Here is an 18,577-nt window from a genome sequence, read left to right on the forward strand (position 1 = left end):
CAGTCCTGCTACTAAAGAGACCATTTCTGTACAGTGCAAATGGAGAGGTAGTTGGGTCAACTCCATCCTCCTTTCTCTTCAGTAGAAAGTTCATGGATTCTCAGTATCGAGGCATGGTCCCAGTGGACACCACTGACCAAATAAATTGTCTCAAATATGCTAGACACACATGCAATAATATAGCTAGACAATATATTTTAACAAATGGTAGTTATATAGCATTAGTTCTTTCTTTTCGTTATCAATCTTTCATGTTACTTCTCTATATTCAGTATATTTCAGCACAATAAATCAAACCTTTACAATGTGCTTAATATGCATGAAAATATTAATCATATCAATCAATGTACATGATTCATTATTATCACAGTTCTTTTATAGGATATAACGATTCTTCACTGGATGCTCAAATTATCATTAAGCATGAGTTTGCATCTACAGAAGAGTGATTCTAGCTGCATGGCAGGGCATGGTTAACAGCTCCTGGCATCAGTCGTGAATGGCTGCCATATGGTCCTAGAGCTGGGACTGACAATCAGTTGATTATTGGCCTAGCCACAGCCTGGTGGAAGGGACTTCAAACCCCACACCAGGTAGCTCTGTCAGGCTGCCTGGCTCAGGGAAACAGAAACTCCCAGCATGGGGGAGATGAGGCTTCCCATACTGGGGACTTTAAACCCCCATCCAGGCAGTTCTGGATAAGTTACCCAGCACAAGAGAGACTTTGCCTCCTCCCATGCACATGTGGCACAGTTGTTGGGATTGGGTATCACATCCCAATTGTGCCATTAAATGAAACTGTGCCAGGGCCCAACATGTTCATGTATCAAATTTTGGCATCTTAATTATTTCTGACAACTTGACTATGTAACCATTTTTAGTTGGTACCTACTCTAAGCTCAAATATTGTCATTGTTAAGAAGAAAGAGGGCATTACATAGTTACATCAGGTAGTACAGATATTTATGAAGGGAATGTCATTTAGTGCAACAATGTGAAACAAATCAGGAAGGTACTCACCTATGACTTAGTTATTAGGACACTTTTTTTGGTGTGGTGAGGGGAAGGGGACTAGATCCTGTATATCCCACTCCCTGGACAAGGGTCCTAATTAGGCTGTTGAGCTGTAGATTGCTTCTGAACATGTGCAGTTGGCTATGCCTAGATGCACAGGATGAAATATGTCATAATATTAGAGTGAATGGTTCTGAGAGTGACTTATAAGTCCTGGAGGAAGAACAGAATTTGTCTGGGACTTAAATGTCTAAGTAGAACTGACATAGCAGGTTAAGTTGGATTTTGTTTGAAGTAGTTGCTTGGGTCAGGAACCATATTAAATGGCCTCCAAGTCTAATAAGCACTGTACAGGCTATCCCTGTCCCGCTTCGTTCCTAGAATTCACTGCACTTTTCACTCCTAGTCTCTCACTCCTTCCTTGCCTTGGATGAAGCAGGGTTAAAGTTGGAGTAATTTTTGCTACATTTATATGGCTCCCAGCTTGTCTACATGTAGCTGTTACAAGGTAACAGCTGCTGCTAACTCCTAGGCAGCAGCTCCCCCTCCTCCTCTGAAATCACTCCTAGTGTACATTTGTCCATGCCCTGGTAGTACATCAGCTGCTAGTTGCAGCTAAATACAAACTCACTTATAACTTTCCATACTTTATATCCTGCCCTTACTCCTTCCTAATTTAAAACCAGGATGCTCTAAGACAGTATTTCTAAACATTTTCCTCAGCAAGACCCCATTTCCTCAGCATGGCTCTTCACTCCCAGCCCACAGCCCTCCACCCTTGTGACCCCATCTACCGATGTTGCAAACCCATTTGGGGTCACGACCCACAGTTTGGGAACTACTACTCTAAGAGGTGCAGAAATTCACTGCATACCTTGCCAGTTTTGCATTAAAAGAAAAAATCTGTTTCAGTCTGTAAAATTGATGAATGGCCAGATCTGCAGCATCTAGGAAATACAATTCAAATTATAACTTCATGATAGGGCAGGATAGTTGGGGCAACAACAACAGAATGGTTGCTCCATGCCCCAGTTGTTTCTTCTGTAGGACATGGTGGGAGTGCAAGAGAAAATTCCCTTCCTCTTCTGCCCTTCCTTGATGCAGCCTAACCGATTCCCACAACATATCTATAGTTCACCATGTTATCATATTTATGTATTCAGACATGTTATCTCCATTTTCTTGATACAGATATTTTAGATAATGCAAAGGACTGGGAAAGGAGTATGGACTATTTATGAAGAAATGAATTCTGGCTGGGCTGATAAGACAAAATTTCCTTTTCACAATTTTTTACTAGCTATGGTATACATCTTGTAACCCTACAGATCCCTCTCTCCAATCATGTTTTTCATTGACTGTCCTTTTCAGACATAGCTGAGTAAAAGATCCCGATAACTGTCAAATCTATACATTTCAGATATTGATTTCTGTCTGTTTCCAAAATGACCAAAGTACTGAATACATTTGTTGCCAATCCAGACTATATATTTAACTTTTCCCCCCCGTTAAGCACATATATAGGTGATTCTGCCATAATCAGGCATTTCTAAAAGGGTTGATATAGCACTTCTATTCCTGTATTGCTTCTGGAATTTTTATGCCAGGAAGAATCCAGTGTTATTTGTCTTTTTAATGAAATTATGAACCTTGCAAAGTTCTTTGTGAATGTGCCTCTGCAAGAAAAACAGATCATTTAAAATTATATCATAGTTCCTGAGAAGCACAAATTAGATTACAAAGCATTTCAAAGCAAATAATTACAGGACTCAGCATTTTGCATATGTGAAAGAAAATTAAAGTATGTCATACTTTCTAATACAAAATCAAAATAATGGTAGCTAGTAATATTCTGATTTTAAAATAAGTTTTGTGGGGTAAAGTATTATTGATTTTTTTAAAAACGATCTATTGATATTGAGGGAACATTATCTGTGGGCATTCCTTTGGCACTGAAATTTGTTTCAATAAGAGCTGAAGACTTTTGGCACATTTTAGAAAATATTAATCACATCATACAGTGATTAATATGGTGAAAGCACCATAAGTACTTTTTGAAATGTGCTTTCATTTCAATCTTGCTGTAGTTTAAAAATGTTTGAACAAAAATGTATTGAAAAGTGTAAAATGGTTATGTTCAAATTACTCTTTTCATGATATAGAGAAAAGTTTTTAAATGTTTGTTATCTTAAAGCTTAGCCAATAGCATTTATAAATCATTTATTTTATAAAGTATTTAGCAACCATGAACATCTAAGTGTTAGTCTGTACTGAAGATATTAGAATTCACAGAAAATTTAAAAATAGATAGGAATGAAAACAAAAAATGTAGGGGTGAGGTTCAGTAAAGGACTTGTGATCTCTAAGACGGTGTACAGAGGTTCAGGTGGCCTGTTCGGGAGGTGCTGTAACTCATGGTGCTTTACACAAAGCACCATGAGTTACAGTGCCATTGAACCCAAAGGGCATTCACATTTTGGGTGGGGGGTTGGGAGGACGCCAAGCCTGCCTGCAGTGGCTGAGGCCAGCAGGCAGGGGCATACCAGCAGCCTCCCAAGAGGTTGCTGGACTGTGTCCTTCTCCCTAGCCTCAACCCCCTCCACCTGGCAACTGGGGTGGGGGAAGGAAGTCCCCCTGCCATGTGTCTGGGCATGGCCCTGTTAAGGCAAAATGGATAGGGAGGAGTTAATTCTTCCTTCCTTCCCCTCCACTGCAGCCAGGTTCTGCCTGTCTGTGGGTCAACTGGGGAGGCAGAGGTGAAGGTGGAGGTAGGGCAGGGGCTGGCAGACCTAGGGAGGGGGAGCAGAAGGGAAGGAGGTGGTCTGGGTGGTGGGCAGAAGGGAAAGAGGGAGGAATGAATCCTCCTGTCTGCCCCCTTTGCCTTCATGGGGCCATGCTGGGATGGTACCAGGCCACACCTCCACTGATGGAGCAGCAAGAGGTGGGGAGGAGGAGATGAGGTAGGAAGGGGGCTCTGTGCAGTGCAGGGGGAAGAGTCCCCATCTGGAGCTGAGCAGCACTGCACAGACCCGTGCTCCTCTCCCCTCCTGCCCCCCTCCTCACGGGGTGAGGAGCAGGGCTCTGTGCAGTGCTCCTCAGTCCCAGAGGGGGACTCTTCTCCTCCTCCTCCTCTACACCCCTCCCCCCCCATGTGCCAGGGCAGATTGTAAAACCCTACAGGCCAAGGTGGGGGTTTAACTTCTCCTCAGTCATACTCAGGCCTGCCGGAGCCTGGCCATGCCCCCCACCCCCAGCTCAGCTTCCCTGCAAAAGGGAAGGGAGGGTTGCTCTAGTGCCCTTGATCTTCTGTCCTGAGCTATTGCAGACATGTGCCAGCCTTTCCAGAATGAAATTTGGATGTCTGTCTACTTGCAAATCGATTCAGTCTTTGCAGGTTAAAATAACATGCAATGATTGAATCAATTCAGGTTTGGGCTTTTTGAATGTGTGTCCCTAGCCTAAATATATATCTGTCCGTGGCCTCAGTCTTTATTACAGGCAGCTTAAAGACCCTTATTCATCAAAGGATTTTAGCATATCCATAGCTTTAAGCACATTTGTACTTCTGTAACGTCACAGATTATTCTCTACCACAATTAATTAAATTGGAAATATTCATTTGCTTATACTTAGGTAAGTTATTATGGTCCTGATCTTGCAAACACTCATGTACTTACCTTATTTTAAATATGTGAATAATCAGTTACTTTATTGACAGTGTCCTTCTAGTGAGTCTTAAAAATGTGTGTAAATGTCTGCAGAATTCTGGCAATAACGCTTTTCCGGATCATAACCTGTGTGCTGCTTGTGTTGCCTGGAGATGAATATTACAGTTAATAGGACCTTTGGCTCAATGGTTATGATCTCCCAGTTATAGCTGCAAACAGATTCAAATATAATCTGTATTTTCAGTCCTTCTGGAACTAACTAGTCTGCTTTTGCTTCATATTAGTTCCTCAGCTGAGTTTCATTTTAAATCCTAATTTTAATTGTCCTCATAATGTTCCACAAAATAAGTTTTTTTTCCCTTTTTTCATCCTGTTATCATGCTACACTAGATTTTTTTTAAAGCTTTGCAGACAAATAGTAATTTTTTAAAGATGAAGGTCTTAAAATAATACTTTTTAGAAATGTCAGTCCTAATATCAGAGGCTTGAATATTGTATTTCCTGGAAAAACAAATTGCCTAGAGGGGATTTATTCCCCAGGTCAGAGCCAGCAGGCAGTTTTTGCATCTCATTCCATTGTGACCAGTTCTTAGCAGCTCTGAATACAATTTGGATTATGTAGGAGCCTTGGGTAAGTGTTGCCCACAACGTGTGATTAATCTGGACAACTTTCTGTTTCTATCCATGGCTAGTACTAGTTGGTAATAAATACCTTACTACATATCCCACCAAAAGATGGGCTGGGATGCTTGTTTTACAGCCCCAAGCTTGAAATAAAGATAGCTATAGTGAATCCAACAAAGGATCTGGACACTTTTTTCTCTCTCCCTTCATCTTTAACAGCAGCAAGGGAGCCAGACACATCCTAACTTCTCCCTCTGCATTTTCGAAGGGAACAGTGAAAGACGCACATTTCCCACACGCAGTGGTATTCTATTTAGCCAGTAGAAGCTTATTACAGCAAAGGTAGTGGAATCACTTTACAGAAGAATAAAACTATAAGAAGAATACTTCTACAAAATAAGATGCTAAATAACAATGCTGTTTTCTCAAATTTAAAACTACTTTTTTAACTTTGGTTGAAACGTAATGTGTAGGCACAAACTGGATCCTGAAAAAAAAGACTTAAACATCTAAAAGTGAAGCTAACTTTTAGGCATCTGGCCTCAGGAGTGGAGTCCAATGTCAAGTCTTAGGTGTCCAGGAACCTACCTTAACTACAAGATCATCATTTGTGCAGCTTCTATCCCTGCACTACAGGCAAGGATGTGACAGATCCTGGGATACACCTTAACAGAACAGGAGCTGGGTAGAGAGGATCAGAGATAATTCTTCCCTGGAGTGGTATAACTTTGGGCCACATGAGTGATTAAAACCACTTTAGGGTGTTAATATGCAGACAGTCCAGGGGTTAAGAGCTCCAGGAATCACCCAGAATTACTGTGTAACAGCACCAGATCAACATTTGTGTAGCTCACAGTGTAAGGTCTAAAAAAGGCCTGACTAAGATCCAGAAACTAGGTCCTAAATCTCTGAAGGGGCCCAATTCTGAACTGGGTGGGCCACACTCTAGACTTCCAAAGTAGCTTATGGCTCTGTGGTTACAGCACTGTCCTGCATGGGTCAAGCTATTGAACCCAAGTATCTTGTATCCCATATAATGCTCTGACCTGCCTATTATAGAAGAGGTGCGCACCACCATCCTCCTCTCATCTTTTAAGAAGAACCCACATGTATATTTTTGTGAGGATACTTCGTGTTCCATATGTGTTAGGTATATTCAAACCATCCCTACCCGGCTCCTGTTCTGTTAAGGTGTGACCACTCCCCACAGATGTGCTGCCCAAGTTGAAGTCTTCCAGTATGCCAGGATCTCTCAAACCCTTGCCTGTAGTGCAGGGATAGAAGCTGCACAAATGATGATCAGTGTTAGTGCTAGTTTGGAGTTTGGAGCAGTCACACCCTTACTTTAGAAACCTTCTCTGACTATCCCCCATCTGCACAGCTGTGGGTTGAACAGGGAGCTCTTGCTGTGATTTGTCACTATATGGCTGGTGAGCCAGGACAGGCTTCTATCCCTGCTTTACAAGCAGGGGTGTGACAGATCCTGGGATATTGGAGGACTTCAAATTGGGCAGCACATATGCGTGGATCAGAGAGAATCCTGCCCTAGAGTGATGTAACTTTAAGCCACATAGCAAGTGCTTAAAACCACTTTAAGGGGTTGACATGTGGACAGTACAGGGGTTAAAAGTTCCAGGAGCCAACCAAAATTATTGTCTAACCATGACCTCAGACTTACAAGTAAGACAGAAATTGAGCTGCTCAAACTTGGACAGTTGTCGGCATACAGAAAATTGCAGGTTATTGAGACCTAATGGACTAGTATCTTTCTCATGAATTAAAGGTGTCTGGAGTCAGTTTGAGTATAAGGGGTGAAAAATTAATATCCATATCCATATTACTTACGTACATTTAATGAGCTGAATATCCTTATTGTAAAAAACAAAATTTTATGGAAAACTAATTCCAATGATGTCATAAATCCCCAGAGAACTGAAGACATTTGCAAAATATTTAACTATAAAAAATACAAGTCAGTGATGAGTGGAAAGTCATCCGTTTCCAAACATACCACAGGTCAGTTATTAATATGTCTCAGAATCCTTGTATTTCCATATCTCCACACTAAAATTATAATTGTTTTGTATGTTTAAAACAGTAGAGAATATCCATTTTAGCTGAATACTAATGATGGATCCTACAGATGCTGATAGAAAAGTATATGCAGTAGAAGCCTGCCCTATTTTTCTTTCCAGTCATGGTATGGTGTGTTGCTTTGGCTTGAAGCTAGTGGAATTTTTTCATAGGTTATACTAGAGGTTGGGTGCATTTAACTCCTAAGGTGAAATGTTACAGTCAGTGTTACTGTTTAGTGCATCATTGTTTTGTTAAATTGTTAAGGGTTATAGTTATTATAACAAGGCTTATTCTTTCAAATGAATTATGAATTTACTAAGTGTATTTTTTGGAAAAATGGCATAGGACATATTAGTTCAGTCTTGGAGCAATAACTGGCCTATTTTATGGCTTACTTATAATTAACTTGTATGAAGTGGTGAGCTTGAGGCAGTTCCTTTAAAATTGTTATAAGGGAATATTATTAAGCAGCATTATAAAGTCTACCTACATTTCAATGTAGAACATTCCAGATCATTGTTTTACTTGCAAATTTAATTATGATGTCCTATCTTTTGTTTTAGCATGGAAAAATGGTCTGGTCAAATATAATAAAATTGCAGAAATTTGAGATGGGGAAAGACTTATTAGATCTGCTCTACAGATGTAGTTTCTAACATACTAATAGACTCAATTTAACTGATCTCACTATTAGGAAAAAATCAAATTATTTTGCCTCCCTTTTTCTCTGCTAATTTCTTTCTGTTCCTTCTAGTTATATTTCATTTACACTACTTCTTTCTCTACTGTTCTTAAACATTCATAGTTTTTAAATATTGTATAAAATAACTGATTGGAAAATATTGTTGATTAAGCTACAAATAATTAAGCTTCTTAAAACCTTTCTTCATATATTGTTTTTTTTTTCTGTGCCTTACATTTCATCGCTCTTTACATTTTCCACTTTCAAATAATTCCCATATGTGTATGCAGCATCTTAAAAGGCATCTCTAAGACGATAAAGGACAGGACTATCATGTTCTGATACATTACATTGTGCCTGTGTCCATGCAGGAACAAAATCTCATCAGCATTTTTGTCATCACATTACAATGTAAATCTATATCAGATTTGATATTCACAATCATTTCTAGGTCTCTTTCACCATTAAGACCTCCCAGGTTTCTGCTTCTCTCTGAATATTTCACTGATTATTTTCCCCAGATGTATTAAGTTGACTTTCTCCAGGTTTAATCTCACGCTCTCCATATTTCTGGCATCCCTTAGGACTTTTTTATTATTTCTGTCTTCCCTAATGATGTAACACCTTCCAGTTTAATATAATCAGCAGATTGAATTAACATGCCACTTATCCCCTCTTCCAGGTTTTTAATGAAGATGTTAAATATTACCAGGGCTAGCAGGATCCCTGTGACACTAGAGAAGGTGCACTGCAAGCATCCTGGCTGTAGTACATTACAAATTAGTATATTTAAAGTCCATTTTAATTATTCCAGGTTCTCTGTGTCAGTCTATCATTACCATTATAAACTTTTTTTTCACTTGTCATTTTATTTCAGAATATGGGAGGATAACAGCGAAATGGTTTTAACTCTTACATCAGGGCTGTCCAGTTTTTCAGCCCTTGGGGTCCCCACCAGCAGGGGCTGCATGCTGTATGGGCCACAGCTTACCAAACTGCCTACTGCATGGATGCTCCCTACCCCTGCCTTGCATACCTATGCAGGCCACCCCAACCCCCACCTCCTTCCCCCCATCTGTACTGCATTCCCTGTTGTACTGCTGTACTGTGTAGGTCTGATTGTAGCAACTGGAGGAGGGAGCTGGAGCCCAGAGACTCTGAGCACAGTTGCAGTCAGGGCAATGTGGGGAGCAGTGCCCAAATGAGAACCCAAGGGTCTCACTTGGGCACGAGCTGCCAGTTGGACAGCCCTATCTTAGATCATTAATACATATTTTCACAGTGCCATTTAATTTGTTGAGCAAATGTATACACGGCCTAGTTTCTTAATAATTAAAAAAACAAAATATAAAAAATATTGTATGAGACCATTTACAGTAGTTCTACTCAATCCAATCAATATATTATGCACATAATTCTTACTTCTGGAACATATATCCCCAGTGTAGCTCACAATACTTTTCCCTCTGAGGCCATGTTTGGTTTGCAGACTTCTTCTGCCCAGCAGTGGTGCCCTCAAGCACACCCCACAGCTCTCCATGGGCTACTTCCTGAACAGCAGCAGCATAGATAGCCATTTCTACACAGCACATGAAGGAAAGAATCCTATTTCATTTGCATACCCAAATAACACTTCCCCAGCCATATATGACATTTGCTAACAATTTTTTTATCCTATTCCATATGCAATGCAGGCCTGCAAAATGTCCCCAAAGCTTCTAAGCATGCAGAGTAGGCTGTGCTTGGGCCAGGAGAATACATGAGTCTGTACACAAGTGCCTGAAATGGAAGTCCTAAAACTGAAGCTTGGCAAAAACAGAGAAGATGAAGCTCTCCCGTAATTTATCCCAACATTTTGGTGACCAGAGCATTCACCCAGGAAACAGAAAACACAGGTTGTAGGGCCCCCACACCCAGAGGGCATTGGAACATTCCTGCCTCATATACTAACCACTAGTACATAGGTTAGACATTACCCAGTCTCTATTCCAGGCCTCTTCTTGAATCTGCCTTCCTCATTCTTCAACATCTAGTTCCTGTTAGTCATGATTTTTTTCCATATAGAGTGCTGGGATTTACACTCCCCAGGGTATGCAAATACAGAAATGTGTGCATGTCCAGTCAGAGTGCAGACTACTGTGTTTGCTGAATAGCCATGCAAATGTGTGCAGCCACACTGTGCATGGTGTTGGACCACAAACTGTGTAAGTGTCAAAAATGCACTTTGGCTGCTGCCTAAGTGTCATTTGAATATGTAAAGTGAAATAAGAATCTGCTTTAGATGGGTTTATTATTGCTGTTAAATGGCAGTACCAATTAGACCACCCCCATGCTAATAAAGCCACTGGCAATGCCATGTGGATATGGCTGGATTGATTCTGGTTCAGAAGGCAGCATGGTGTGTTTGCAAGGACTGCCACTTGGCACAGTAAGTTTGCCAGGTAGATATAACGTTATGTAGCAGATGGTCACTGGTTTGCCATATGCCAACAGTTGCCCCATCCTTGTCATACAACTTTTCAGTCAGTAACATTTTTACCACAGTCATGTACATGGACTCCAACTTTGGAGCCACATGAGTGTTGTCCAGTCACACACCACTTGTATGTGGCTTAATCCATCAGCTGACTGACAATGCTGTAGGGCATGCCTTCCAGCTCCTTTGATTCCAGAGATCCTGAATAAAAGTCTTGGGATCAGATCTTACTCCACCTTTTATCTATCTAAGTGTAATCTTATTCCACTCTGCTCAAGTACCTGGAAAAAAATTGATACAAAGGATACATTTTCTCCCCCTCTGTATTTCTGTGACTAAGTCTTAAGGCTAAGACAACAGTGACAAACGTGGATGCATTTGTAGAGTTTTAGGGACTGAAGCAGGTGGAATAAAATTGTCATTTAGCACACAAATCCACTTACACATCTAATATATGGAATAGGACCCAGCCTTATATGTCTATTGGAAGATGGAATGCAAGGAAAAAGATGCCCTCTACAAATACCTTTCCTTCCCCTGCTGTCATTAGAAATTCCTAGTCTGTTAATGACAAATTAACCTCTGTTCATTATACCTTTGCGGGGAAAGCTTTATTTGTTTAGTAAATTGATATATATCTATGACTCTATATAAGTAATAAAGAATAATTTATTATGTATTAAAATATATTTTAAATAAAACTAATTTCATAATTATGTACTTATTACTAGGTACCATGCCCAGGCTGCCTGGTGCAGTGCAGGAGCCCCAGCCCAGGGCAGTGCGGGGGGTGGGTGCAGTTGTCATAGGCATCCCTTCCTGCTTCCTCCAGCCTGTGTGCTCTGCTGTTGCCCTCACAAGCTGCAGCTGGTACAGCTACTATACTCTGGCCCAGGTGGGATGGACCTTGTCCTCCTCCTGCTGCCCACAGCATGGCCTGAGGCAGAGCCACACTCTGTTTCATGCTGCTGTTGTGGGGCATGGTGCTGGCCCTCCCCACTGTGCCGCAGCCCCAGCCCCAGCCCCAGCCCCAACCACAGGTGGTGGTGTGGGGCAGTATGTGGTGCCCCAGCTGCTGCCTGTGCTTCAGCATGAGGTGTGCTGCATGCATCTCATGTTGGAGGCTGTCCCCACCATGTCCCCACAGACAACCATGCTGTGTGTCCGGGCAGGACAGGATCAGGCAGGGTGGACAGCACCTGGGGGCCCCCTCTGGGAAGTCTGATGGGGGGCAGGGGGCTGCAGGTCTGGAATGAGGGGCACCAGCAGGGGTGGGAGCATTGAGGGGTGTAGGTTGGGAGTGAGGGGCACTGGCAGGACCAGGGGCTGTGGGTTGGGAGTCAGGGACACTGTGAGGGATGGGGGACTGTAGGCTGAGAGTGAGGGGCATGGGCATGGTTGGAGAGAGTGGAGAATTGTGGTTTGGAGTGAGGGGCAGTAGTAGGGCTGCAGATCAGGAGTGAGAGATACCAGTGTAGACATGGGCCTGTGGGTTGGGAATGAGGAGCAATGGCATATCAGGGCTACTTAGTGCCACAAAGCAGCAGGGGGACAGCCGCAGCTGGATCTGCATCTTGGTAAGTGAAGGGGACACAGAGAGATCTGGTTTTCCAGGATAAAAAAAAAGAAATTAAATGCCAAAATTTGCAGGTACAGTAAAAGCTCTGTTATCTGGCATCCCCCAGGAATGGGAGATGCCGGATAACAAAATATGCCGGTTAATTAAGCGGCCCGGGCTGCCGCTTCTCCTGCCACATCTGGAGTGTCTCACCACCCCTCCTGCAGCACTGCTGACACTCCTGCTGCATTGCCACCCCTCCCACACAAGGAGGCGGGCCCCACACAGCCTGTTATGCCCCTGGGCCATGGGGGCTCGGCAGTACAAGCTGCTTTGCCCCAATCCATGGGAACATGGAGAAACCGGAAGTGCCACAGTGGGCACTTCTGGTTTCACTTTATCTTACAAGCTGTCATGCTGGTTAATTGAGCATGCCGTGTTGTAAGATGACAGTTAACAGAACTTTTACTGTATTTACAATTTATTTTCTTATAATGATTGAAGGGCTGATAGGCTTCCAAATTGCTTTAAAACTGTAAATATATCAATAAAACATTGTGTTAACTGATACCTATATATATAGTAACGTTTCATTTTGATCATGGAAAAACATTGATTTGGGTGGGGGGTTAATCAGAGAATTTGGAATTTTTAAACATAGAAAAGCAGGACCACTGCTTATAACTCTGCTAGTCATGTTATTGAGAGTACAAAGAGGCTATCGAGCAACCAGTACCAACATGTAATGTGATGGTTTATGTTAAGTACTAAAAAATTGCACCACTGATGGCTAACCACATCTTCAGATAAACTAAATATACCAGGTAAGACATAAATGTGGTGCTATAGTCTCATTACAATAGGAGCTTGGTTCTCCTAGCAGTTCCATATAGATGGAGATCTGTATGTTTCTCAGCACTGCTGCAGCTACCAGTGACCAGTCCCAGAGATGACTGGTCAGAATTAGATCATTTTACTGTTTCTTATGCTACAAGCCCTGGTTTGGAAAAGGCTGGCTCTTGACAGATTAGTAGATTTCCATCATTCTGCTGTATTTCAAGCCCTCCTGGTATTTCAGAAGTATTTACCAGAAAGATTTATCATTTTATCTGGAAACAATTTACAGTGTAGTGAAGTCAGACACATCGCACTACCACAACTTTTCTTTTGAATGAAAAGTCAATTAAATTGATGTTTATTAGGCAAATATTAAGGTCTGTCATAAGCTGTTTGAAGAACAGTCTGCAGTATCTTGTCTTTGGCTACAATTTTGAAATTCCTCTCTCTCTTATAGTCCAAACCTCCATGTCAGCTGATATTAATGTAGTCCTGACAAACTTGATGAAAGCTTCTTCAGAGCCTTGTGCATTTTCATATTTCTTAAATAGAAGGCACTTAAATAGAAGCAACTTCAGTCTGAAGAACTAGCAAATTTAAACACAAGATGCTGCTATTTTTTGTCATCTTCCATTAAGTCTAAATTTGGGGACTTGCCAACTTTTTCTTTATAATTTCTGGTATAGAGCCATTCTGGTGAGATCCTCATTCATACATCTACCATTAAAGGGATTTCCTTTTTGTGCATAGAACAATCTTAGAAAATCTGTCTCTTTCATTCCTTTTCTCTCTCTTGATCATATGCAAAATCCCATGTAATTGCACTTTGTACTGTTACTTAGTAGGCCTTTAATTATGTCTTTTTGTTTAGCACACTGACCCTTGAGGCGGTTAGTTTCAGATATATATATATTAATCCATCAGCTGGATGGATTATGCATATGTCATCTGCATAGTCCTGCTTACATATATTTACAAAGTAGTCACTATCATTTAGATCAGTGTTTCTCAACCCACGGGTTGTGAGTGCGACCCAAAAGCGGGTCACAACAATACATGAAAGGGTCACAAACAAACTTAAAAAAAATGGATCAACAAACTTTAAAAATGGATTCTCCTTTAAAGGAGAAAAATGTGGGAAACTGTGGGTTTTCCCTTACAGACTGGTCGAGTGGCACTGGGGGAGCAGGTGGAGGGCAATCAGGCAGGGGATGCCACATGCATGCACAGGCAGGGGATGCACACATACACATAGCACACATGCACATAGCAGCCAGGCAGCATGGAGAGCAGCTCCTGCAGCTCCCTATAGGTAAATCTAGGCAGGGGGTGGGTCATAGACAATGGATCGGGGCTGGACACAGGCATTGTGTTAGGAGGGGGTCTGTGGGGCCATGTGCCCCGCCACATTTGTGAACCCACAGCAGGCAAAGGGTTGCAGCCTGGCCAGACTGGCATGGGTAGCCACCTCTGCAACCCAGTGGGCATGACCCAACACAGGAGGGCAGGGTGGGGCAGGGAGACTCGTTGCTGCCATTACTGGGACCCCTGCATCAGCTGTGCTGCCAGCAGCATGAGGAGTAACAGATGGGACTGGGGGCATACTGTCCTCACCTCCTCCCACTGCCAGTCACTTGCATACTGGGCTGTGTCTCTACCCCGCCACCACGTCCCGGCCACTGCTGCCACTCCCCTCAGGCTGCAGCTTTACCACAGAGGGGAGATGGGGTGGCAGGCAGCATGCGTGGCCTGAGAGGAGTAGTAGTGGAGTAGTACCCTTTCTGCTGTATTGGGTCCCTACAATGTGTGCTTTTCTTTAGGATTACCAAATTTAAGGGCTTCAACTTAGCAAAATTCTTCCATGTGACCAGTTATTATATTATATTTTATAATCACTGCAACAGAGTTTGTGAGAAAACACAGTAACCCATTTTGCATTTATATTTGTTCTAACAAAAAATGATGTTTAAATGAATGTTTTCAATGCATCATACTCTTCACAGATAAATGGTAAATCACATGCCTATTTGGATACCTAAAATGGATTCTATAATACCTGTGGAAACTACCACGCATTTTTATCACCTCTTAAAACAGACATACCACAAATGGTTAAAACATCATTTGGGCTCTAGAATGTGCTTTTTATGGGCATCTTCTATATGTGCTACATGATTATTAAAATAGGAAATAAACAAAGGAGCTCATATGTCATTTCAGTTACATTGAACTTCTATATTTCCTTTTAGATTACCGACATAATGGGAGAGACCTTCAGAGTTCAACACTATCAGTGCCAGAACAAGTGATGTCATCCAATCATTGCTCTCGGTCAGGGTCCCCTCATCGTGGAGATAGTATAGGACGGACTAGGTCATGGTCTCCTAGTGTCCCTCCTCCACAAAGGTAAATCATTGCACAGGTTTGATGCCTACAAGGCATAAAATGAAGTGCTGTTGGAATCTGTGAAGATATCAGAGATAAAGGTGCACTGTACAAAGATAGTGAGTGGCAGATGCATTGGTTTGCTATTATGAACTAATACTATTTTATAAGTTATACTAATTTATAAGTCATATTTTCTTGTTATTGGTTTGATCAGAAGTACAATACAATACAATCTGAAATGAGTGGGGTTTTGGGGGGTTTCTAAAAGTTATTTTCTGCTTTGGAAAGGTATATAAGGTTGAATGTTTATGATTAATCGTTTTGTCCTTTAAATCAATTTGGTAATGGCTATTTTTTACTACTGTCTCTATGCATGAATAAGCTTAAATGGCTGGAGTAGAGAAAAAGTAACCTGAGGACTCTAGAGGACTCAAAATACTCTTAAAGAATAATCTGGTTCAGCACGGACAGACATTACCTTCATGAGAGTTTTTCTTTAGGAGACAGAAAATTGGATGTGTAAAATGGATTTTTTGTTGTTGTTACCAATATCTAGGACCAGTCTTCAGCTGGTGTGATTCAGCAGAGCTCTACTGAAGCTGGAGTTAGAGATAGATATATGTATGCTTTCTTCCTAGAGCCATGCAGTTTTTCTTCATTTTTATTTTCCATTTTATCCATTTTCATCATTTTAAACTAATTTTAACGTATTAATATCCTATTCCTTTATATAATGATTCACTTTTTTCCTCACTAACAATACAGACTACTTTCCTCCCAATTACTGATAGGCAGGTAACATCATATGAGTTGTTATACACTAGGGATGTGTGCAATTTCGGCAGCCATTTTGTTTCAGATGTGTTTCAGCCTGAGGCACCTGAAACACCAATTCCGAAATGAAACAAAAGACTCTGAAACATCTCCAAAATGAAACAAAGCCATCCAAAACATTTCAGAGGTTTTGGATGTTTCAGAGCTGGGCTTGCAGGGAAATGGAAACTAAGAAGAGGGACAGAAGGACTGCTCTGATACTGACATTTGTAGCTGGCCAGTGTCTGCAACCTGTTCCTGAGGTCCCTTCCAGTCCCAGTGCTCTGGGGTTGAGACAGCAGCTTGCTGTCATCCTGCTTGCAGAGCCAGGGGCCAACACCCATGGGGAAGAGTCTGGCACAACCCTGCAGTCCTGCTGGGGGGCATGGGACGCTGGATCTGTGCACTGGATGACAGCATGCTGCCAGTGCACCCAAGTCTGCTCAATGCAGCCTGCCCTGAGCACAGCTGGGGGAGCCACAGGAGAAGCCCCCATGGATGCCCTGACTAGCCCCATCACCCTCCTGGCACTTAAAAAAAAAAAAAAGCCCCACACTCACTGGATGTAGGAGGGACTGTAGGAGCTCTGGGGCCACATGGCAGAGCACCTCTGTACAGCCTCCATTCCCTGATCTCCCCCCTACCCAGTCCTGCCACTGATGGGCCCCCCACACCTGGCCCCAGCATCTCAGAACTTAAAAAAAAAGCCCCACACTCACCAGCTCCCAGATAGTGCACAGTGCCCTGCTGAGCTGTACTGCACCCACACCATGGGGCAGGTGGGGGAGAGATCCCCGCTGCCCCCTACTGCCCTGTACTGCACAGAGGGACTTGACTATGAGCCCTCAAAGGCCCCAGTCACCACTGCCAGGGCTGGTGACTGTAGGGCTTTTTATTTTTTAATTGCCGGAACAAGGCCGGGGCTGGGCGGGGGATGGGGCCAGGCAAGGCAGCCATGGGGGCTTCTACCACAGCTCTCCCCCACTCTCTGGGAAGAGGCAGCCACAGCTGGAGGAGCTGCAGGAGAACCTTCAGCAGCCCAGCTGTGCCTGCCTTTCCCTGGATGATCCAAATCTCTGAAACAGTGTCAAAATTCTGGAACAGATTCAGGCGAATTGAAACAGAGCAGTGATCCAAAACACTGAAACGAATCATTGTCCTCCAAAATGGCCAAATCCAAAATTGAAATGAGACATAGCCATTTTGCACAGCCCTATTATACACCATCACACAAAAGTAACTGATTTTAGGTTTGCACATAAAGATCCAATAAAAGAGATATGACAGTAGTATAAATAAAACCTTACTTAGTAAGTCTTTAAATACATGCAGACAGGGGCTTAATTTGATTTTAGTTATGCCATATTAAACTAGTATCATTCTGTTAACTTTAGTGAGGTTACTTCTGATTTACAGAGGCATAAATGTAATCAGAACCAGGCTCTGCATGTTTGTATATTCATTAGCCAGAGCTGTAGGGTAGATCTGTAGTTAAGGCTGCTTGAAACTTTTCATTATAAGATCTTCTTTTCAGTTGCTAATAGCTTTGCCCAAGATTAACTTCTTAATCTGAACTATTTTCATGATTGCTGTCTTTCAGGTTGTCTTTTTTAACACTTTCAGCAAAAATGGTTCAGCCATTTCTTAGATTGAGTTTAGAATAAAATATGTAGTTTTACACATTATTTTCCCTATTTTTTTTTAAATATTTAAATGCCTAGGGGATTTGGAATTGGAACTCAAAACTTGGTAGAGGCACAGTCCTGGTGTGGAAGAGATGTCTTTTGATGGCCTAATGGGAGTCTAATTTGTCCAAATAATTAGCCTCTGATTATCACCATGTGCATATGATAACTACAAGTTTAGTTTTGGTGTTAAGATCATTCTGTCTCCACTGATCATCGTATAAACTTGAATAACTCCTTATATGACATTTGTAATGAGTTGCCTACATCGTAGACTAGAGGTCTGGCACAAGATTCAGAGGCAGAAGTTACTAATACCCAAGAGTTATAGTTTCAGTTCCTCCACTGGCTCACTTTAATAACTATGTATACTTTGCCATGCTTATAACTGAACAATGTTTCATGCTAACAGACAAAAAATATCCCCCTGAAGTCCTATTTAAGTAGCATAGGAACATAGTTTCATAGTTTCAGGGTTGGAAGGGACCTGAGCAGATCATCTAGTCCGACCCCCTGCCATGGCAGGAAAGAATACTGGGGTCAAACGACCCCAGCAAGATGTGCAGTAGCGCCTCCTGATATCTAACCTAAACCTACCCTCTGCCAGCTTGTGACCGTTATTCCTGGTCACTCCTGGTGGTGCTCGGGGGAATAGTGACTCCCCCAATGCCCGCTGACCCCCCCCTGACTAGTTTATAACAGGCCACAAGATCCTCCCTCAGCCTTCTCTTGTGGAGGCTGAACAGGTTCAGGTCC

The 18,577-nt window shown here is 42.2% G+C and overlaps 1 protein-coding gene and 1 long non-coding RNA gene across 2 annotated transcripts in view; both read left to right on the forward strand.

The window, feature by feature from the left end:
• Positions 1-18,577, forward strand: part of RIMS2 (regulating synaptic membrane exocytosis 2) — an 867,608-nt gene that overhangs the window by 558,430 nt on the left and 290,601 nt on the right. Inside the window, exon 18 of the mRNA XM_019551690.1 lies at positions 15,185-15,341. Coding sequence (XP_019407235.1) covers positions 15,185-15,341 — 157 coding nt within the window. The remainder of the gene's footprint in view (positions 1-15,184; positions 15,342-18,577) is intronic.
• Positions 6,404-13,144, forward strand: LOC109321214. The gene is made up of 3 exons (XR_002103998.1): positions 6,404-6,535; positions 11,581-11,586; positions 13,133-13,144. It is a non-coding gene; the product is annotated as an uncharacterized LOC109321214 (long non-coding RNA).

This window comes from Crocodylus porosus, unplaced genomic scaffold (genome assembly GCF_001723895.1).
Source record: "Crocodylus porosus isolate Cpor-Errol unplaced genomic scaffold, CroPor_comp1, whole genome shotgun sequence".
Lineage (NCBI taxonomy): Eukaryota > Metazoa > Chordata > Crocodylia > Crocodylidae > Crocodylus > Crocodylus porosus.